Source organism: Ammodytes marinus (assembly GCF_949987685.1).
Source record: "Ammodytes marinus genome assembly, chromosome: 12".
NCBI lineage: Eukaryota > Metazoa > Chordata > Actinopteri > Uranoscopiformes > Ammodytidae > Ammodytes > Ammodytes marinus.
The window spans coordinates 25,263,751-25,287,689 of record NC_137216.1 but is presented as its reverse complement, the minus strand read 5'-3'; the positions used below and the strand labels follow the sequence as shown (position 1 = coordinate 25,287,689).

The 23,939-nt window shown below is 43.1% G+C and overlaps 1 protein-coding gene across 1 annotated transcript in view; it reads right to left on the bottom strand.

The window, feature by feature from the left end:
* Window positions 1–23,939, bottom strand: part of sema5ba (sema domain, seven thrombospondin repeats (type 1 and type 1-like), transmembrane domain (TM) and short cytoplasmic domain, (semaphorin) 5Ba) — a gene marked incomplete at both ends in the record, with an annotated part of 90,012 nt that overhangs the window by 17,100 nt on the left and 48,973 nt on the right. Inside the window, 5 exons of the mRNA XM_080037795.1 lie at window positions 817–1,001; window positions 1,772–1,889; window positions 20,176–20,383; window positions 20,702–20,909; window positions 21,947–22,082. Of these exons, the coding sequence (XP_079893921.1) occupies window positions 817–1,001; window positions 1,772–1,889; window positions 20,176–20,383; window positions 20,702–20,909; window positions 21,947–22,082 (855 nt within the window). The remainder of the gene's footprint in view (window positions 1–816; window positions 1,002–1,771; window positions 1,890–20,175; window positions 20,384–20,701; window positions 20,910–21,946; window positions 22,083–23,939) is intronic.

Genomic DNA, 23,939 nt, shown 5'->3' with positions numbered 1-23,939 from the left:
AGGGAAATGAATATGAATCTGCATATAGTCACTGAGCTTTAGACCTGAGGGAGCTGCAGACTGACTGCTTCCTAAATATCTAAGGGACCTATTGGGGTTGATATTCTTCAAGCATATCAGAAATGAATTTTTTGCCCAAAGGCTGCTAAGTTATTCATTAACTAGCAACTGCACTTTAAATCTATTCTGTAATGAACAAGTAGCCATTTTAAAGATTTAAGAACAGGTTTTTAATGTGCACTGATCCCCCCCTGGTTTCGCGTTTGAAATCTGCAGCTCATTTCAGAAAGACTGGACAAGACACTGTTACAGTAATTCACAGTATTGGAGATGAGGGAATACATGGATATGAATACATCTCTCTGAGTCTTTCCTGCATGCTAACCATAACCCTGTTTTAGTCCTGTTTTTTGTTTGTGTTCTTATAAAATGCAGATTTAGAGACCACCTTGATCTGACATTGGGGGCGACAACAAAATCAAGATGTCTAACTATACTCCTTGTAGTTTTGTAATCAAGTCTTTCCCACTTTTAGCAAAGGCAATGATTACTTTCTTTTGTCCATTGATTGAAAAATATCTTTTTACCAGCACATTCATTGTTATATTGTCATAAGACTGTCTAATTGTAATAAAAATGTCTAAATACAACATGCCTTTGATTGGACAAGTGATAGTCAAAAATAAAATAAAATCAAGATTAATATGATTAATACACATGATGGTGATTGTAGCTATTTTTCATTATCTTAAATATTTTTTTTCAAAACAAAATTAAATAAAAAATATACTGTATATTTATTTGTTCTTTGCCTACCTGGAGCAGTTGGACACCTCGATGGTGGGGCCCTCACAGTTCCTGCCTCCGCAGCGCGGGGCCGGACTGTCACATGACCTGGAGCGACACAGACAGGAGCTCACGCCATCAACACCGTCGTCGTTGTTACAGGGTTGCCATGGAGCCCAGGGTCCGAAGCCTCCATTGGTGGTTTGGTTCCGCAGCTGAAAAAATAAAAAATAAAATCATCCACTGAGTCAGTAGTGTTATTACTCAGAGCGTATAGTAGAAGTATATAGGCCTTGTAGTGTGTGTGTGTGTGTGTGTGTGTGTGTGTGTGTGTGTGTGTGCGTGTGTATGTGTGTGTGTGTGTGTGTGTGGGGGGGGGGGTGACTAACCACAGCACATATCATTGGTGGGCACAGTGTCATAAATCAATTCCAATTAAGGGTAGAAATTAGTTGAGACTTGAGAGACTTAATAAAAAAAGTTTTTTCAAATTGTAAAGGCCCTATACGTCCACTCTCCTTCCTTCCAACATGCGCAAAATTGGTTAGGCCGGCAAAACGTTACTTAACAGCTGATTGAACTGAGTGATACTATAGTGCACGGTTATTGCTCTGAGCGTATAGAAGTAAAGTAATATTACAGTGCATGACTTGTGCTGCCAGACGGGGACTTTTCTATTTAAGAGCTAAAGATAGAGAGGTTTTAACAGGATTATAGAGGAATATTCACTTCAGTTAAATTCAATCCCAGTTGATCTCTGTATAATCAAATTCCTTCCAGTTCATTCCAATTCACCATCGTTTCAATCTCGACTATATACGCCTCTATCTCTTCTCTGTCTTGTACAATACACACAGTGACAAGTCGTGAGTCATGGATGATGTCACCCTGAGATGACATCATCAGCAGGGAGTCTATCAGCCCCCCCGAGGACAGATGTGTTACCGTGTTACAGTAAACGCTGTGTTGGCGGAGTCGCTCTTACCGGACAAACAGTGATGTTCTGCTTCCACTGGCTCATGTTGGAGCTGTCTTCCAGAGTGGTGCATCGGCGCTGCCTGAAGTCCCAGCCACAGTAGGGGTCCCTCGCCTCCAAACACAGCCTGCAGAGAAGGAGGAGGAGGAGGTGTTGTCAGCAAAGTGGGGAGTTTAGTTGATGAAAAAAGAGGGACACATTAGGAATAACTCACTTTTTCAGTGTTTATGCACACATATTTGGGAATTTGGTGTCCCTACCAACCCATAAAGGCTGACCAAAGACAACCCAGTTAGTTTATTTTGGGTCAGAAAATGAGCTATGGATGGTGAGGTACAGTAACTCTGAATCTCATTAGCATCATGCTCCACATAGGTAGCCCCACCTGAGGCTGCGGTGGTAACTTTGCTTGTAGGTAAATGATCTGGTCAATCAAAGCAGATTGGGCTTTTCAGAAGGGGGGGGGGGGCATGTGCTAAAACGGAGCGTTTCAGACAGAGGGTGAAAGAGGCTGGAACTAGATTACAAGATGAAGAAATGTACACACATTTGTACCTAAGCATTAGCATTCTATGTTCCTCCTTTACAAATAACAACCAGAGTTACATTGTGTATTTTACATGTGTATTCCCTAGAATGGCGACAAAAAAATAAAACACATATCCAAACACGTCTCAGACCTATGTGCATTGTAAACGACTCTGAGAGATGATCTAAAATCCGTCTCTTTAGTTCGTCGTTCCTCCCTCGGCTCTCTCACACAAACAACGCTACGCACACGGTACATCACCCAAACAGTGATTAAATATTTGTAAGCTCCCCCAGTAAAACAGAGGCTTAATGACGGCTAATTAAATCTAAAGCTGCTAATGACGAGGGCTAAGCCGCCAGAGCTGAGCCTCCGGATGCCTCAGGAACGCAGGATAAAGGCATCGAATGACTCCTCTCTCTCATTCGCATCTTTCACCACAGCACTGTAGGTTGTCTTCCTTTACTCTCTCTCTCCCTCTCTCCCTCTCTCCCACTCTCTCTCTCTCTCAATCCATTTAGCTGAAAAGAGAGATTCTTCTTCTTCTTGTGTTTTTTTCTTCCTTTTTTTCCTGGCACAGACATTTGTGGTTTATTTGAAGAGGCCTGTAGTGCTTTAGCCCCGGAGGTTGAGTATTCTCCAAGTGTTGATACAGCTCTGATGTGTGCCAGGTCTGGAACTTTGTGTGGGTGAACCTAGGGGTCGGCTTGGATCCAATAAAGACATTACTGCTTAGCCAGCACATCAGAGGTGACCCAGGGACCGCAGACAAAGAGTGGGGAGGGGGGGAAAAAAGAAAGGGAGGCCATGTTTTCTGCTGCTCTGCTGTTATGAAGAAGAAGAACTTCCTACATGAGGTTGACACATTCACTGCTAACCGCTAACCTTTGTGTGTGCCATTTACATTTATTACAGCGACACTGGATGCAATCTGCAATACAGATGAAACAATAATCCTAATGAGGTCGGCCGACAGATTCACAGTTCAGTGAAGCTAATAGTTTTATTTTCAAAGGGTGGAGGGAGGAAGAGCGTTTTGCCATTTTGGCTCAAGGTCAGCGATAATGTATGAGCGATGGCTTTGATGTGTGGCTTTGCATCGTCATCGCGGCATGAGAATTCTCATTTGGCTTTTCGATTACAGATGCACTCACCTCCGGCACACACACATGCACGCACCCACACACACACACACACACACACACAAACACACACACACACACACACACACGCACACACACGCACACACACACACACACACACGCACACACCATTACAAAAATCAGTTAAGCGGAACAATTAATAAGTGCACATTTCAAAGGATGGAATAAATAATGTTGTATGAAAGGGAGATGGAGAAAAAGATTTAAGGCCTAATTAGTTCTGGGTAAAGTGTGCCGAGAGCAATTCTGGAAGGGTACTGACCTCAGGGAAGACACATTTAGTTCTGGATTCACAGTGTTTGAGTTCATTTAGAGAGAAAAAAAACTTGTTGGATTTTGAAACTATGGTTTGACTAAGGTGTTCACGCTGTAAGCTCTTCAGAAAAGGAACAAAGGAAATGCTGACAAATTGATTGCAGTGCAGGTAAAGATGAGGGTTAATGCTGTTGGGTAAGATAGTCACACAGCTGCAGGCACATGTGTTCACAGAAACCCAAAAACACAAGGAATTCATCTACTCGGTCTTTTTCAGTGTTCCAACATATTGACACTTATTATAATTCAGCATATAATTGCCTGGATACTATATGGTCATATTAAGTATGGTGACATGCATTTGCAAATAAGGTTGGCCAACCACCAACCCATTCAAGGATTTAAGTATATTGAAGACAATATTGTGCTTCCAACTTTGAGGCAACAGTTGGGGAAAGCCATGACAATGCCCCCATGCCTAACACACTGTTGGTCCATGAATAAATGGATTTTCCAGTTTGGTGTCAAACAACTCTGGATCACAGACAAACACTATGTGAGGGATTCACCACCCTGAAGCTTGCCTAATAGAAGCAAATCCCTTTGAAATTGGTTTGAAGGCATACAACCAAAAGAGTGGCGGGTGTGTTAGCAGCAGATGGCTGCCCACAGTTTTGTAATGTGGCGTGCAATGACATAGGAGTGTAATGTCTGTGTCCAGTCCACATACATTTGTCCCTGTGAAAATCTAATAAGGATTTAAGAGTGTATATACTGTGAATTGTTGATTACCATAAAACAAAGACGAGAAAATGAACTATTCCCAAACAGTCAGCATCCCTATGAAAACTGCTTGATTTGTAAGTGTACATTGGATGGATACCGCTGTTCGACAATGCCAAATGAAACAAAGGAGATGTTCACAGCTGCAAAGAATTAAAACAAATAGTAGATAAAGGGGGGACAGCTAACGGACAATGGATCTTTGGCAAAACATTTAGCAATGTCTTTGTTAAGTTTAACAGACAGACTTCACGTTTTTTTAATTGATAGTCAAAACATATTGAACTTTTTTCAGTAACTGAAAAGTAAAGTGCATTAAATAACTTTATACTAACAGCAAAGACAGTTTAGTAAGACATACACTATATTCTACTTGTATAATATGTGGGATTTGGATGCAGCACAGGTTTGCAGTCTCAGTATTTTCTCCAATAATTTCCGTCACCAGGGGCCATTTAATAAACCAGGATTTACTGCTAGGCGGGGTTTATCTCCCACTCTGACCTTTCTGCAGCTGTATATAACACCGGCCAAAAGCTCTCTGTTCTCCTCCTGTCCTGACAGCTTACCCATTTCAAAAACAGGACGAATGTAAAAGTCTATTAGAGGCAGTATGGGCTCTGGACAGAAGGTTGTGTGATCGGAATACAGATGCTAATTTATTGTGTGTGTGTGTGTGTGTGTATGTATGTACCTGTACAACTATTTTTGTGAGAACCCATTGAGTTTTAGACTTGAAGAGTGAGGACATTTTGGCTGGTTTTCACTTTGGATGAGGGTTAAGACTAGGTTTTAAGGTTCAGGTATGTTATATGTTTATGTTAGGGTTAGAGTAAGGTTTGAGGTTAGGCATTTAGTTTTGATGGTTAGGGCTGGGGTTAGGGGCTAGGAAAAGCATTATGTCAATGAGTGTCCTCTATAGCAGTACAAGTGTGTGTGTGTGTGTGTGAGAGTGCAAAATACAGGTGTATTTTCTGAATACCCCATTGTGTGTCTTTGTACACAGGTAGGATGTGTCTTTGTGCAGTGGGTGTGTCACCATGTGTGATAGCATCACATTTGACAAGGCTGCAGGGCAGTGGGGCTGATATTTAATTCAGCAGTGTGCGTGCCCGGTGGCCCACTATATCAAAACAAAGAGACGCCACGGAAACACAGCCTGTTAAATTTTAAACACAGCGAGCCGCAAAAAGCCAGCAGCCTATATAACAATATGTCTGGTCGAGTGGCATCGGGAGATAAATCTCCTGGATTGTCTCTGTGGGGATGTAATTGGCATTTTAAATCGTTTGTGAACGCTGTAAAAACCAGTGTTTCCTTTTACTGCCGCAGCCCCTTTAACAACTAGACATAAAAACAATAGTTCACCTCGTCTTTTAACGGCAGGCCCGTCAGTGTATAATTGCACATATGATCACCGGAGCTGATAAATTATGGATTGGAATCTGCCATTATTAGCCACGGCGCTGACACAATATGGAATACGTTATAGTGAAGGGCTGTCTGGAGGGTCTGGCTCAAGTTAAACATATGTCTGCAAATGCCGGCATCACTCCACCAGGGCCATGTCATTTTTATTTTACAGTCAAAGATCAGGAGATGCCTGCTGTCAAACTCTTGCTCTCAAGGGGAGACAGAGTCAGTCCCTTGGGCTCTTTTCCCCCAACAGAGCTACTGTATAGGCTGACTTTTGCCATTCAGGAAGTGTGTGCTTATGATGAATGGGAAACTCAGGGAACTCCTGCTAGCACTCAGCGCTAATACAGCCAATTATACCCAGTAGGAGCCAGGCTGAAGACGGATGGTGTCGGTTATAATAAAAAGAAAAGAAGAAAAGTTTAAAAAAAAATCAGGAAAATAAAAGTAAGATGGCTGTCTGCCAGAAAATGCCTGCTGTCCGTACAATTGTAGCCCCTGGTGAATAAAAAGGAGCTGCATCATCATCACAGAGAAACAATGGGGAGGCAGAGATAAGACAGAAAGAGAAATGCGGGCAGGAGAATGTTTTAAAGGCGAGGTAATAGATGGCAGAAAGCTGGAAAATGGAATATAACTGAGAGGCAGGGATGAGGGAAAGGTGCAAGAAAGTGCAGAGATGGACAAGAAAACGAAAAGCAAGAGAGCTGAAGTATAGGGAACAGTGAACTGCTATCACATCAGTACTGCAGCTGGAGCTTGATATCATCTAAAACAATTATGTCATTAGGGGGCCAAGCCCGAGAAGGGCTGGGACCGCGTTTTGCAGAGCAACGCGGTTCCCAAGCCCTGCGGGGCAGGGAACCCTATTGTTTTTGCTGGGATTATTCTTTATTCTTTATTCTTTATTCTTATTCTTCCATGCGTAAAAGTGGTGCTGCAGCCCAAACCGTAAAGGGTTGGGACATGCCACTTGCATGGCTTATCCAGGTCCATGGTACGTACGCAGAGGAAAAAATTCAGACATCCCGGCCACTAGGTGGCGCTACAACAAAGGAAAAGGCGTTTTGGGCTATAACTTCCGCACCGAAAGTCCGACAGTCAAAAACTTTATATCCACTGATGCACACAAGTTAGATGCATCTTTTGAGATAGGCCACGCCCATTTGCGTATATATAGATTTTTCGCTATATCGCAAAAACTGTGTCAGTCACCAAAACATACTCCTCCTACAGTTTTTGCCCGATTTATACGAAACCAAAAACATTATGCTCTACCAACTCCCACGAGCAGAAGTTGGTCAAATAATTCTTCTACGACCATCGGAAGACCAAACGGTAGCGCTTTAAAGATTTGCGAAAATCCGTTAAAAAAAAAAAAAAAAGGGATTTTCTTGAAACTCAAGGGAGACTATCATGGGGCATACCTGAGTCTATGGCAAAAATATGGGCAAGAAATTCCTTTCTGGGCGGGACTTATTAAAAAAAAGAGTTTTTCAATTTTTTTGCCTGTTTTCGCCATTTCCTAAGTGTTTTGGCGGGAAATTCAAAAAAGTGTCTTTACAATGGAGAGGTTGACAATTGGATTTTGCTATAACTCCCCAACCGAACATCGCACATTCAAAAACTTGACATCTACTTGTTTGGTACATTAAGCTGCATCTTTCTATCTAACGTTGTTTTGTGAATGTCATCCATAGGGGGCGCCAAAACCACAAAAAGCAAAGAAAACTCGTTTGGGGCTATAACTTCCACACCGAACATCCCACAGTCAAAAACTTTATATCCACAGATGCCCACAAGTCAGCTGCATCTTTTCAGATAGGCCACGCCCATTTGCCTATGGGATTTTTTTTCCCTACATCGCAAAAACTGTGTCAGTCACCAAAACACACTCCTCCTACAGTTTTTGCCCGATTTGGACGAAACCAAAAGCATTATGCTCTACCGACTCCCACGAGCAAAAGTTGTATAAAGAATTTTTCTACGACCATCAGAAGACCAAACGGTAGCGCTTTAAAGATTTGCACATTAGCTACCTTGTACCAAACTGCTCCTAAATCCAAAACGATTCATCCTATTAACACCAAACTTCACAAATGTGTTTATCCTATAGTTCTCAGGTTGTTTCTACTTTTTCCTTAAAGTGCTCCAAAAGGGGGCGCCAAAAACACCCTTGAGCATCTTTCTCTGCGTTTTCTTTGCGTTTTGGTCTATAACTCCCAAACCAAACATCCCACATTCAAAAACTTTACATCCCCGGATTCCGTGAAGCGAGGGGCCGGCGCCGCGGACGACGACGCCAGATCCCGAGTCGCATGGGAGGCTTGGCCCCCGTTCACAACTGCTCGCAGTTCTAGTTATTATTATTATTCTTCCATGTTTTAAAGTGGTGCTGCAGCCCAAACCGTAAAGGGTTGGGACATGCCACTTGCATCACTAGTTCAGAGCCCCGGTCTCTCAGCATACAAAAAAATGCAGACATCCCGGCCACTAGGTGGCGCTACAACAAAGGAAAAGGCGTTTTGGGCTATAACTTCCGCACCGAAAGTCCGACAGTCAAAAACTTTATATCCACAGATGCACACAAGTCAGCTGCATCTTTTGAGATAGGCCACGCCCATTTGCGTATATATAAATTTTTCGCTACATCGCAAAAACTGTGTCAGTCACCAAAACATACTCCTCCTACAGTTTTCGCCCGATTTGGACGAAACCAAAAGCATTATGCTCTACCGACTCCCACGAGCAAAAGTAAGATGAAGAATTTTTCTACGACCATCGGAAGACCAAACGGTAGCGCTTCAAACATTCGCGCAAATCCCCCCGAAAAAAAAAAAAAAGCGAATTTTCTTGAAACTCAAGGGAGACTATCATGGGGCATACCTGAGTCTATAAAAAAAATCTGGCCAAGAAATTCCTATGTATGCCGGATTTATTCAACATATTAGTTTTGCACTTTCACTTCCTGTTTCGAACTATTTGGCGGGAAAATTCAAAAACGTGGAGAGGTAGACAATTTGATTTTGCTCATAACTCCGCAACCAAACATCGCACATTCAAAAACTTGACATCCACTTCTTTGGTACATTGAGCTACATCTTTCTATCTAACGCAGTTTTGCGAATGTCATCCACAGGGGGCGCCAAAACCACAAAACGCAAATAAAACGCGTTTGGGGCTATAACTTCCACACCGAACATCCCACAGTCCAAAACTTTACATCCACAGATGCCCGCAAGTCAGCTGCATCTTTTGAGATAGGCCACGCACATTTGCGGGTGGGATTTTTTTTCGCTACATCGCAAAAACTGTGTCAGTCACCAAAACACACACCTCCTACAGTTTTTATCCGATTCGGACGAAACCAAAAGCATTATGCTCTATGGACTCCCACGAACAAAAGTTGACTAAATAATTTCTCTACGACCGTCGGAAGACCAAACGGTAGCACTTTCAACATTTGCACATTAGCTACCTTGTACCAAACTGCTCCTAAATCCAAAACGATTCATCCTATTGACACCAAACTTCACACATGTGTTTGTCCTATTGTTGGTTCTACTTTCTCCTTACATTGCTCCAAAAGGGGCCGCCAAAAACACACTTCAGCATCTTTCTCTGCCATTTCTTCGCCTTTTGGTCTATAACTCCTGAACCGAACATCCCACATTCAAAAACTTTACATCCCCGGATTCCGTGAAGCGAGGGGCCGGCGCCGCGGACGACGACGCCCGATCCCGAGTCGCACGGGACGGCTTGGCCCCCGTCCACAACTGCTTGCAGTTCTAGTTAGGGGGCCAAGCCCGAGTAGGGCTGGGACCGCGTTTTGCAGAGCAACGCGGTTCCCAAGCCCTGCGGGGCAGGGAACCCTATTGTTTTTGTTGGGCCTTTTATTATTATTCTTTGGACTTACGTAAAACTGGTGCTGCAGCCCAAACCGTAAAGGGTTGGGACATGCCACTTGCAGGGCTTATCCAGGTCCATGCCTGGTACGCAGACAAAAAAATTCAGACATGCCGGCCACTAGGTGGCGCTACAACAAAAGAAAAGGCGTTTTGGGCTATAACTTCCGCACCGAAAGTCCGACAGTCAAAAACTTTATATCCTCAGATGCCCACAAGTCAGCTGCATCTTTTGAGATAGGCCACGCCCATTTGCGTATATATATATTTTTCGCTATATCGCAAAAACTGTGTCAGTTACCAAAACATACTCCTCCTACAGTTCTCGCCCGATTTGGACGAAACCAAAAGCATTATGCTCTACTGACTGCCACAAGCAAAAGTTGGTCAAATAATCTTTCTACGACCATCGGAAGACCAAACGGTAGCGCTTTAAAGATTTGCGAAAATCCCTTAAAAAAAAAAAAAAAAGGGATTTTCTTGAAACTCAAGGGAGACTATCATGGGGCATACCTGAGTCTATGGCAAAAATATGGGCAAGAAATTCCTATGTGGGCCGGACTTATTAAAAAAAATAGTTTTTCAATTTTTTTGCCTGTTTTCGCCATTTTCTAAGTCTTTCGGCGGGAAAATGGGAAAATTCAAAAAAGTGTCTTTACAATGGAGAGGATGACAATTTGATTTTGCTATAACTCCCCAACCGAACATCGCACATTCAAAAACTTGACATCCACTTGTTTGGTACATTGAGCTGCATCTTTCTATCTAACGTAGTTTTGCGAATGTCATCCATAGGGGGCGCCAAAACCACAAAAAGCAAAGAAAACGCGTTTGGGGCTATAACTCCCACACCGAACATCGCACATTCAAAAACTTTACATCTCCGGATTCCGTGAAGCGAGGGGCCGGCGCCGCGGACGACGGCGCCCGATCCCGAGTCGCGTGGGAGGCTTGGCCCCCGTTCACAACTGCTTGCAGTTCTAGTTAGGGGGCCAAGCCCGAGTAGGGCTGGGACCGCGTTTTGCAGAGCAACGCGGTTCCCAAGCCCTGCGGGGCAGGGAACCCTATTGTTCTTGTAGGGATTATTATTATTAGGGGGCCAAGCCCGAGTAGGGCTGGGACCGCGTTTTGCAGAGCAACGCGGTTCCCAAGCCCTGCGGGGCAGGGAACCCTATTGATCTTGTAGGGATTATTATTAGGGGGCCAAGCCCGAGTAGGGCTGGGACCGCGTTTTGCAGAGCAACGCGGTTCCCAAGCCCTGCGGGGCAGGGAACCCTATTGATCTTGTAGGGATTATTAGGGGGCCAAGCCCGAGAAGGGCTGGGACCGCGTTTTGCAGAGCAACGCGGTTCCCAAGCCCTGCGGGGCAGGGAACCCTATTGTTCTTGTAGGGATTATTATTATTCCTATTCCTTACGTAAAAGTGGTGCTGCAGCCCAAACCGTAAAGGGTTGGGACATGCCACTTGCATCACTAGTTCAGACCCCCGGTCTCTCAGCATACAAAAAAATTCAGACATGCCGGCCACTAGGTGGCGCTACAACAAAGGAAAAGGCGTTTTGGGCTATAACTTCCGCACCGAAAGTCCGACAGTCAAAAACTTCACATCCACAGATGCCCACAAGTCAGCTGCATCTTTTGAGATAGGCCACGCCCATTTGCGATAGGATAAATTTTTTGCTACATCGCAAAACCTGTGTCAGTCACCAAAACATACTCCTCCTACAGTTTTCGCCCGATTTGGACGAAACCAAAAGCATTATGCTCTACTGACTCCCACGAGCAAAAGTTGGTCAAATAATTGTTCAACAACCATCGGAAGACCAAACAGTAGCGCTTTAAAGATTCGCGCAAATCCGTAAAAAAAAAAAAAAAAAAGGGATTTTCCTGAAACTCAAGGGAGACTATCATGGGGCATACCTGAGCCTATGGCAAAAATATGGTCAAGAAATTCCTATGTGGGCCGGACTTATTAAAAAAAAGAGTTTTTCTAATTTTTTGCCTGTTTTCGCCATTTTCTAAGTCTTTAGGCGGGAAAATGGGAAAATTCAAAAAAGTGTCTTTACAATGGAGAGGTTGACAATTTGATTTTGCTATAACTCCCCAACCGAACATCGCACATTCAAAAACTTGACATCCACTTGTTTGGTACATTGAGCTGCTTCTTTCTATCTAACGTAGTTTTGCGAATGTCATCCATAGGGGGCGCCAAAACCACAAAAAGCAAAGAAAACGCGTTTGGGGCTATAACTCATACACCGAAAGTCTGACAGTCAAAAACTTTATATCCACAGATGCCCACAAGTCAGCTGCATGTTTTGAGATAGGCCACGCCCATTTGCGTATGGGATTTCTTTCTGCTAGATCGCAAAAACTGTGTCAGTCACCAAAACATAGTCCTCCTACAGTTTTTGCCCGATTTGGACGAAACCAAAAGCATTATGCTCTACCGACTCCCACGAGCAAAAGTTGTATAAATAATTGTTCTACGACCATCGGAAGACCAAACGGTAGCGCTTTAAAGATTTGCACATTAGCTACCTTGTACCAAACTGCTCCTAAATCCAAAACGATTCATCCTATTGACACCAAACTTCACACATGTGTTTGTCCTATGGTTCTCAGGTTGGTCCTACTTTTTTCTTAATTTGCTCCAGAAGGGGGCGCCAAAAACACACTTGAGCATCTTTCTCTGCCATTTTTTTGCCTTTCGGTCTATAACTCCCAAACCAAACATCCCACATTCAAAAACTTTACATCCCCGGATTCCGTGAAGCGAAGGGCCGGCGCCGCGGACGAGGACGCCCGATCCCGAGTCGCGTGGGAGGCTTGGCCCCCGTTCACAACTGCTTGCAGTTCTAGTTCCTATTCTTATTATTCTTCTCCACATAAAAGTGGTGCTGCAGCCCAAACCGTAAAGGGTTGGGACATGCAACTTGCAGGGCTCATCCAAGTCCGTACCCCGTACGCAGACAAAAAAATTCAAACATCCCGGCCACTAGGTGGCGCTACAGCATAGGAAAAACATGTTTTGGGCTATAACTTCCGCACCGAAAGTCCGACAGTCAAAAACTTTATATCCACAGATGCCCACAAGTCAGCTGCATCTTTTGAGATAGGCCACGCCCATTTGCGTATATATACATTTTTCGCTACATCGCGAAAACTGTGTCAGTCACCAAAACATACTCCTCCTACAGTTTTCGCCCGATTTGGACGAAACCAAAACCATTATGCTCTACCGACTCCCACGAGCAAAAGTTGGTCAAATAGTTTTTCTACGACCATTGGAAGACCAAACGGTAGCGCTTTAAAGATTTGCGAAAATCCGTAAAAAAAAAAAAAAAGAGGGATTTTCTTGAAACTCAAGGGAGACTATCATGGGGCATACTTGAGTCTATCGAAGAAATATGGGCAAGAAATTCCTTTGTGGGCCGGACTTATTAAAAAAAAGAGTTTTTCAATTTTTTTGCCTGTTTTCGCCATTTCCTAAGTCTTTAGGCGGGAAAATGGGAAAATTCAAAAAAGTGTCTTTACAATGGAGAGGTTGAGAATTTGATTTTGCTATAACTCCCCAACCAAACATCGCACATTCAAAAACTTGACATCCACTTGTTCGGTACATTGAGCCGCATCTTTCTATCCAACGTAATTTTGCGAATGTCATCCATAGGGGGCGCCAAAACCACAAAAAGCAAAGAAAACGCGTTTGGGGCTATAACTTCCACACCGAACATCCCACAGTCAAACACTTTATATCCACAGATGCCCACAAGTCAGCTGCATCTTTTGAGATAGGCCACGCCCATTTGCATATGGGATTTTCTTTCGCTACATCGCAAAAACTGTGTCAGTCACCAAAACACACTCCTCCTACAGTTTTTGTCCGATTTTGACGAAACCAAAAGCATTATGCTCTACCGACTCCCACGAGCAAATGTTGTGTATATAATTTTTCTACGACCATCGGAAGACCAAACGGTAGCGCTTTAAAGATTTGCACATTAGCTACCTTTAACCAAACTGCTCCTAAATCCAAAACGATTTATCCTATTAACACCAAACTTCACACATGTGTTTGTCCTATGGTTCTCAGGCTGGTTCTACTTTTTCCTTAAATTGCTCCAAAAGGGGGCGCCAAAAACACACTTGAGCATCTTTCTCTGCCATTATTTTTGCCTTTTGGTCTATAACTCCCAAACCAAACATCCCACATTCAAAAACTTTACATCCCCGGATTCCGTGAAGTGAGGGGCCGGCGCCGCGGACGACGACGCCCGATCCCGAGTCGCGTGGGAGGCTTGGCCCCCGTTCACAACTGCTTGCAGTTCTAGTTTCATTTGAATCCACTGTTGAATCGGCTTGTGAAATGTCTTCCAGGGTCACAGTGGGCTTGAGAACAATCCCAGGTGACATTCAATAGAGGGAGGTTGGAGTACTGACAATACAAACTCAGATATTCAGTTGAGATATTTAATCATCTATTGTTGTGTTGAGAGGACAGAAAAAAACTGAAAAAGTATATTTTTCACAACAACTTTGGCCAAATATTAGAAGGTCCTCCATCCGCTACAGTATATGGGTCATTGCTATGCTGTACATAAACTGGGCTGACACAAATTTCTGAATTGTTTCTCTCCATAAGTCCATTGCAGTTAGTGTTATGGAGCCCCCGAAATCTCACACAATTATGTAGTCAGCCAAATGTTGTATTATGGTCTGGCTTCAACTTACTGACACAATTAATATTACAAGCGACGGCTCATGTACTGTAATTCTCTAACAGTGACCTTTTGTCAATTCACTCTGATGAAAATGTCCATCCAGGATGATTCGTAGATTGCTGCTTACATAAAAGATTACAAGGATCTATACGATATTCATTATATTTTCAGTGTAGCCATTCCAGGTAGCTAGCTATCATAGCTGCCTGCTTGTTAGTATTTATTTTCTTATTTTACAAGCATCCCATCCATGAAAACAGAGCTGAGCAGTTTGTCAACATAAGGGGATTTAAAAGGTATGATTTTACGCCATAGTGCCGAACGAAATCAAGGCAAAAGATAAAAAAAAATATAATAAATAATAAAAATAGGAATAATAAATAGGATGGTGGTGAGAAAAGCAATATAGACAGATATGGAGGGCTAGACAAAGGGACAGAGAGCAAAAATTATTACACTGAGCTGCGCCCAGAACAAAGCCTGTTATAAAAAAATAACAGCATTTCTGGAGCAATAATGAATACATCCACCGGCGTGAACACCATCTCTCTCTCTCATTCTCTCTTTCTCTCTCTCTTTCTCTCGCAGTCCTTGGCTGGTGAAGTGCTCCTCTGATTGGTCATACAGGCTTAGCAGCAGTGAGCTCTTGAGGCCCGCTGACAGGTTGGCTGCCACAGCTGACAGTAAATTGGGTTTTGCTGGGGACAGGCCCGCACCATTCCCCTCACACACAGACAAGACAGCCAGGTCCAAGTCCAAACCACTGTATAGGAATCCTATGGCAAACTGATGCTAACGCACAAGGAAAGGTGCACGGCAACATGTCATATGCTGCGGTTTTAACAAGCAGCCACACACACATACACACACACACACACACACACACACACACACACACACACACACACACACACACACACACACACACACACACACACACACACACACACACACACACACACACACACACACACACACACACACACACAGAGAGAGAGACAGACTGTGGCAAAGATGCTAATGGTCAGTGGTTTTCCTCGACGGTCACATAGTGGTTTTCTTATGTTGTTTTAAAATCCAGCTGCCTCAAGGCTGAGCTGCTTCTGCGGCTTCATGATGGCTGCCAGCTCCACTGTTAATCACACACACACACACACACACACACACACACACACACACACACACACACACACACACACACACACACACACACACACACACACACACACACACACACACACACACACACACACACACACACACACACACACACACACACACACACACACACATTGTAAGAACAATTGTAACTCTTGTAAAGAAACGCAATGTTTATGTAAGCAGAAGTGTAAGCGCTGGTTTGGCTGCGGGGAATGGAGCTTCCACAGAAAACGCTGATTTGTTCCATTTCATCCTGTTTTCACCATTATCCTCCTTTTGCATTCTCCTCATAGTTATTTATGTTTCTATGTTTTTTCTTGACGTTTTCTCTTTCCTGCTCCACACTAACTGGGAACACAATCAAAGATTCAAACAGCCTCATGTTAAACCCCCTGTTCCCTGTCATACATTTTCAGTTTTCCACAACTGAGCAAACCAAAATCCAGTTTTGCAAAAAGTTGGGTTGTTAGCACTATACTGCTGAGTGGTATATCTCTCATCAGCCAGTGTGGAATACCATTCTTCCCACAGTGAAAGGCCTGAAAAAAAATCCCTGATGGATGCAACATTGCAGCTAAGCTAGCACACCGCTCGCTGCAGCCAAAATAAATCACTTCACTAACGGATAGAGAGATAGAGAGATAGAGGCCGGCAGGAGGACAGAGTGCTGCTGTTAGCTAGGGGTGCCAATTGGCCAGGTCAAATATAATTACCACAAATAGAGGACAGACGCGCACACACACACACACACACACACACACACACACACACACACACACACACACACACACACACACACACACACACACACACACACACACACACACACACACACACACACACACACACACACACACACACACACACACACACACACACACACACACACACTACCTGCAGCATTTATCTGCAAGCTTTCACTCACTGGCTACAAATCACCTGCTCCGGAAAACTGTTTTAACAGTGTAACAAAAACAGCACTCCAGTTAAAGATGATGATGCAAATGTTATTCCCCTCTTAGGGTTGCCAGATTTGCCAACACGGATCAATAACTAAGGAAACCAACCTAGACATTAAATGCACTTAAATTAAATCGAGCTTCCAGACTGCAATAACTGGGCAGGCATTCAAACAAAACAAGTTTTTTTTTGCTGCGGTGAGCTAAACTGTGAGAGCATTGTAACTCGTTTAAACAATTACAAACATGCATACACTCACATACATGAAGCGTTTCCGCATTACAAACTACTGCACAGCCACAGTCCATCCATCATTCCATTAACCAACGGCATATTTTATAACAAAGCAGATAAGTTATGACTTCACCATAAATCATGCCTCAGCGTCTCTCCGCCCATCACAGCACTTTAAATACTGCCATTTTTCACTGTTTATTTGAATGTGTGTGTGTGTGTGTGTGTGTGTGTGTGTGTGTGTGTGTGTGACACGGTGAAAAGCAGCATGTGTGGCTTCCGCAGTTGAGCACGCCGACAGCTATAAAACTATCTACACAATAAATTCAGCTTGTATCAGTGTGTGATTGAATGTATGGCTGCATGTGAATGGGACGACCACACACAATGCAGAGGAGAGGAGGGAATATGGCTCATTCAGCGATCAGCACAATGCCAGCGTGTGTGTTCGGACAAAGCAGGGTATAGGACGGCAGGTGGGTCTTTTAAACATAGTCTGAACAGGAACCAGAGATAGAGAGAGAGGGATAGAACGAAAGAAAGAAAGAAAGAAAAAATAGAATGAAAGAATATAGTTAGAGCAAGACCAGTAGTATAATATCACCCAATCTCCTGAGAATCTCATGCAGTTTTTTGAGATTGACAAAATGAATGATCTTGCAGCCTTTACAACTTCAACATTTTCTCCAAACCTTTTTGAAATGTAATATAAATTGGCAATCTTGCACTGTAATATAGTATTTATGAATGCAGATATGATGGCCGTGATATTACTGCAGTTTCCCATGTAAGCAAGCCTTACATTTACAAATCTAATCTAGTGCTGCAGACGTAGCAATACTGTGCACATTTTGGGCCAGGTTTAGGAGGAGTGATGGTGAGCCCAATATGTGTCTGGAAGGGACTGAAAAATAAGTGGTTTTGACAAGACCTTTGGAGAAAAACTCAGTCGGATGAGCCTCCACAACAAAAGCCTGTTGATCAATAATCCTCATATTTTGCTGCCTGCAGGGTTCCCTCCATATCAGCAGCTTTAGATTTCATGCATAGGTGGGATCAAATACTTTCCAGCTCCATAGACACACACTCAGTTAAGTGGCCTGTTGTGGATGGTCAGACACCATAGTGAGGGTTGAATCTAGTTTAGCTCATGATATCCCCAGGTAAAATATTTCAAAGAACAATTCATTTTCCTGGGTTAATTGCTCCTCTTGCTGTGAGCATGTGGGTGGTTGTCTGTGAGTACACAGCGGTAAAACAAGCGCCCCTCCTTGAAAAACTCTTAGCTTTTCAAAAACACAACAGGATATTTTTAAATGTTTCACCTTTGGCTCTGGCAAATTAGAACTAATCAACAGTTGAATTGTTAATGTTAGAATGAGCAGAAGCCATATTGGAATGCATTATCTCACTACCTGGGCCCTTTTATTTCCGGAATTGACATCATCCACCTGCCATCTGTCACACTGGCAGACAGGTTGACATCTGTGGTGTGCTGCGGCTCAGTTTGCCTCTGATTGCAGTGCGTTTGAAAGTCAGCACTGAGTGAGTGAGTGAGCCACAGAGGTGAGAGGAATATTGCAGACTGGATTACCTTAAACCCCCCTCCCTCCCCTCCATCCCCCTCTCCCGTGCCCTTGGTGCCCACTCATCTTATCTTTTAACCCCACTGTCATCAAAAGGTATGTCGCAGCTCGCTCTGTTTTTCCAATTCAAAAAGCTATATTGCCATGACCATTGTAAAAAAAAAAACGTATTGCCAAAGCATTACATATATGAATCTGTATTTCTCTCAGTTTTTTCCCCAGTCTCTCTTCCTGTTCCTCTCTTTCTCTCTTCATTATCTAGCCTATCTCACCAACGACTTGTGTGTGTGTGTGTGTGTGTGTGTGTGTGTGTATGTGCGCGCGCGTGTGTGTGTGTGTGTGTGTGTGTGTGTGTGTGTGTGTGTGTATGTGTTGTCTGCTCCCATGTGTCTAGGCGTTTGGATTTACTAGAAATAGCGAGCTGACTCATCAGCCAGTGCACACATAAGAACTCGTCCAAGCACCAACCCACACACAAATCGAACAGGGTAGACAGCCCTCCATATACAGACACACACTCTCTGTCTCTCTGTCTCTCTCTCACTCACACACACACACACACACACACACACACACACACACACACACACACACACACACACACACACACACACACACACACACACACACACACACACACACACACACACACACACACACACACACACACACACAAATACGGACACACACACGGTACAAAAGCATCAGACCATTTGTATGCTAAAATGCAGTTGACTTTGAAGGACTGAGGTGACTGACTGTGGATCATGATTGAGAGCACTATTGAGATACAGGAGGTTGGACAAACAGCCAGTGTGCTTTTCATCTCCTCGCTCGCCCCTCGAGACGGAGATTTTTCTCTCTCTCTCTCTCTCTCTCTATGTGTCTTTATAGCTCTCTCACACTCAAACGTGCCTTCGGAAAAGCTCTGGCAGTGTACAAGCTTCACAAACACTTTTTTATTTACCCTGGGATTTAGACACAAACAGAAGCCGGAGCAGTGCCTTCTCTGTATTATCCAGAACTTCATTAGTGAGAGAAAAAAATAAACACAACAAATTAATTTCCTCTAGTGAGCTGACACTGCCCGACTCATTTGTCTGGTTGCACAAGGACTTTAATGATTATAGGCCAGGTTCTACAGACATTAATCCTGTTTGAGGAGGGATAATTACCTTCAATAGAGGACCAACTAGGTGAGAATGAATCCAATGCCAGAATGAATAAAGTGAACAATAAACTATACACCGCTGCATTCATAAAAGCGAGGCCTCGCATGGTTCATCACTTTATTCCTGAAATGGGACTTTAACAAAATTCACAACGATCACAATGTGAATGGACATCAAAGGAGCAATGACATGAAACTACCCTCTCAAACCAAGTTCATCTTTCAATCATTCATACCCTCTCATGCTTAATGTCGTCGTCAAGTATGTGACATACTTGGCATTGAACCATTGCCCTGGATATGATCCATGCTGAGATCCTGCTACCCACATTAGTATGGATTTTGGTCATATTTAGTGAGGCGGGCACTCACAAGTAAAGTCCACAGAAGTGCAGTTAATTTGGACAGCTATTGGTAAAAATGTTATGAACGGTTCTGCTATAGTTCCCTTTGATAGCTCGGATACATAATTCACATTAACCCCTCAAAGTTATAACTAGATGGGGAGATGTTGTGCGCTACTCACGTCTCAGTCCTGTAGTTGGAGCACCTCTCCAGTGGGATCTTCAGGACTCGGTTCTTGAGGCCGACCAAGAGGGACCTGTCGCTGTGCAGGATCTGCAGGCTCAGGATTGGTTCCCTCACCCCCGATGGGAGGAGCTCCATCTCCTCCAAGTAGCAACCCTGTAGGTTCTTATTGGGCGTAGCCAGAGCCTTTAAGATGGTGCCATATTCTGATTGGTCAAATAAGGAGGAGAAAGAAATATCAAAGTTCTTGTATACAGCCAGGCAAATTAAAATGCACATCTCTGTTTTATCTCTCTTTATTTGGGTGATACATTGGAGATAAGGCATGTTCCTATCTAGTCAAGTCAAGTCAAAGTTTATAACACATATACACATGACAAAACAACAACTAAGCTACAGGAGAAAAAAAAACACAATAAATAGGAGCATAATACAATTTCAAAATGTCCAGCCAGCACAAAGGTGTTACCTAGACGTGCGAAAATAAGTGATAATACTTGTGTTTCCTTCTCCTCTTTACTAACCGGTGCTGATGTACATGACATGGTAGAGTGTGTCCATGCCCTGAACTATGTCCACCACCAGGTTGGAGAAGCGCACGTCATCCTGCATGACCAGAGGATCAACAGACTCCGGCTGGACCACGTCGTTCATCAGGTAGAGCCGCTGGGCGTCCTGCAGACTGCGCTCCGTCAAACCCTCGTTGGGACCCTTATCATCTATAGTACCACACTGGGGAGGAGGAGAGGGAGATGTGGGTATGGAATGGATGCAGGGAAATATGTATAAAATATCTCATAGACATACAGTTATTTCACATATTTACACTGTAACTCTTCTGATGTCAGTATTGTACATATTACATTACTAATATACTCCAGGTATTTCTTTGTTCTATATCTTAAAACTATTAGTTTTAATATTGCAACTTTTTAAGTGAAGCGAAACTCCAGCGTAACTGTGTGTGTTGTGACGGCGGCAGGCATCAGCAACACAGCAGTTTAATGAAACACAGCAGGAGAATAAATATGAAATGACAGCCTCCAGAAGAAAAAAATAAGCTTTGTTTTGGCTGGCAGAGCTTAGATTGCAAGCTTCTGCCTCGAAATGGGCAGGACTTTGAAATGAATGAGGGATTGATTTGTTCATGGATTCCATTTTTGGGTGATGTTTAGAGCGTTTAATGGTTTTGGAAGTTGGGTAATGATTGTTCAACTTCAGAGTCGTATCAGATAATTATCTTATGATTATTTAAGATGGATTTTCTTTTGGAACCAAAAATGTATTCGCTACAGTTTTTTAATCACAACAGCAACTTTTTTATCTGCACTTTGGTGACTTTTTTATAAATGTTTACTGATATTCAGAAAATAAAATTATTAAGGAATATCTCTTTTAGTGGCCAGTTCTGCCCATTAACATTATTTTAGACTATATTACTGCTTAGTTGTATTTATACACAATATTTGTGATCACAAGATTGCTAATTCCTAGACCTAGAGGGACTGGACTAAGGAGCTGTTCTTTAGCCAAATCAAGGGTCTAATGGTAGAGGCTTTAGTATGATTGACAAATTTGACATATGTGATTTCAGCTATGATGTATAAAAGAAATTGATGTGAGGAATCATTGTTGCTTCTCAAAGTACAGACATCTTTGCAAAAAAAAAAATAATGTCACAAATAGCCGAGTGAACTGCGTTGACTCTAGAACACAAGACAGATGTTGCCGGCTTTTAAACCAGTGTGGGTGATGTGGGTTAAACTAACCTGGAAGTTGTGGATGGGGTTGGGTGTGGGAAGCCAGGTGGAGCGAGGGTTCTCCTGGGAGCGGAATGGCCCATTGAAAGCCTGGGTGATGGCGCTCAGGTTGAAGGCACACACCGCCGACGCTGCAATACTGTTGCTTTATAGAGCGAGAAAAGAGAAGAAAAAAAAATAAGAATATTATTTCAACTTTAATATTCATAGCAGTTTTACTTGCCGGCAGTTAAGCCATATCTGAAATCATCAGCTGTGTAATAAAGCCATTTTGTAACATATTCCATCATCTTTAATGGAAGTCCTATCTTCTATTCCTGCACTAAACAGGCGCAACATCGCCGTCTTGCTTTTGGCTGGAGGGCTAAGCTATATGCTATCAGCGCCGCACAGTGAATGGGGACGGCATTAAGCTGAGGATATGGGAGGCAGCTGCAGAGATTATTGTGCAAACACACACACATACACAGGTGCCACATACAAGAGTGAAAACCCTGGCTAAACTGGCAGTGTGTGTGTGTGTGTGTGTGTGTGTGTGTGTGTGTGTGTGTGTGTGTGTGTGTGTGTGTGTGTGTGTGTGTGTGTGTGTGTGAGTAAAGTTATTACCATTGATGCTCCGAGGCCGTAATGTGCTGCAAGGTAATGAGTTTCTTAACTGCCTGCTACTGCTGAATGTTTTCTCCTCTTTTCCATGCAACGACAGGACAACACACGCACGCACGCACGATGGCACGCACGCTCACGCACACACACACACACACACACACACACACACACAAGGCATTTTACTGCTTAAGTTAGCTTGGCTTGTGGGATGCTGATACACCATCAGTTAGGCAATGGTGAGTGATAACGGTAAAGTGAGAACGCGAGACAAATAAAGAGAGAAAGAAACGACAAGAAATACTTTTGTGAGGACGTTGTGATGCGATGTGAGCCGTTTCACTACCCAAGGTAAAGTATAATGTTTAGTGCAGTTTGCTGGAAAAGCTGTGTACAAGATTTGGTAAAAAGGGTTACACATGTCTGGTTAGTAACCCTTTGGCAGCTTTTGATTGGTTTTAGTTGCATTTTTACATACTTTTTCTTATGACATAATAACTCATTTATTACCAAGCATTCGATATTGTGGCAACGCTATACAATCAAGCTGAAGTAGCTATTCACGGATTCTTTTTGCACTGTCTCCACCAGAAACACTCTCGAAACGAAAGGAAAAGTATGAATGTGATGATAATGAGATCATAAGTTATAAGGTGCACACTTTATGTGATTGTAGATCAGAGCAGATTAATGGGCTGTACATGGATGTTCTTTCTTAAACCTTTGGGAGGAATATATGGTAAAATAATCCAGTCTCAAAAAGATCCATTTACTAATTAAACTAAACTTTATCTTTACTTATATCCAATAAAAAAGATTTCGCTGTATAGTTGGGAGGCTGCACTGAGCAGCAGTGTGTGTTCATGACGTCTGCAAATATCGGAGCTGGCGGATTTATGACTGAGAAGAAAATAGTTGTGATTCATTGGACATGTATGTAAAAATGTAAAATGTAAATGGGAAAACATATCCTTAATTTTTTCTATGTTTTAAGCCTGCTTGAGACATCTGTGATCGCTTTTCTTGGCTTCTGTTTTTTAAATAAGACTTTCTCAGACACCCAGTTCAAACGTGTGAGGAAGCTAATGTGTTTAGTCATTATCACAGGGTGGCAAAGCGCACTGCAGCTCCAAATGAGCTGTGGCTAAACAACAGGGGAGATCAAGCACACAGTTCACTGACTTGATCCACAGGCTGCAGACGAAAACAGACTCTTGAATTCAGTCAAATTAAGTCTTTCTCTCTCTCTCTCTCTCTCTCTCTCTGTATGTCTCTCTCTCTCTCTTTTTTTCAATGATTCTGGTGGAAAAAATAGTGACAAAGAAAGCAGAGAGAAATGTGTGAAGCCGAGGGATGGCTGTGGTGAACCAGCAGCAAACACAACAGAACTTGAGGAAAC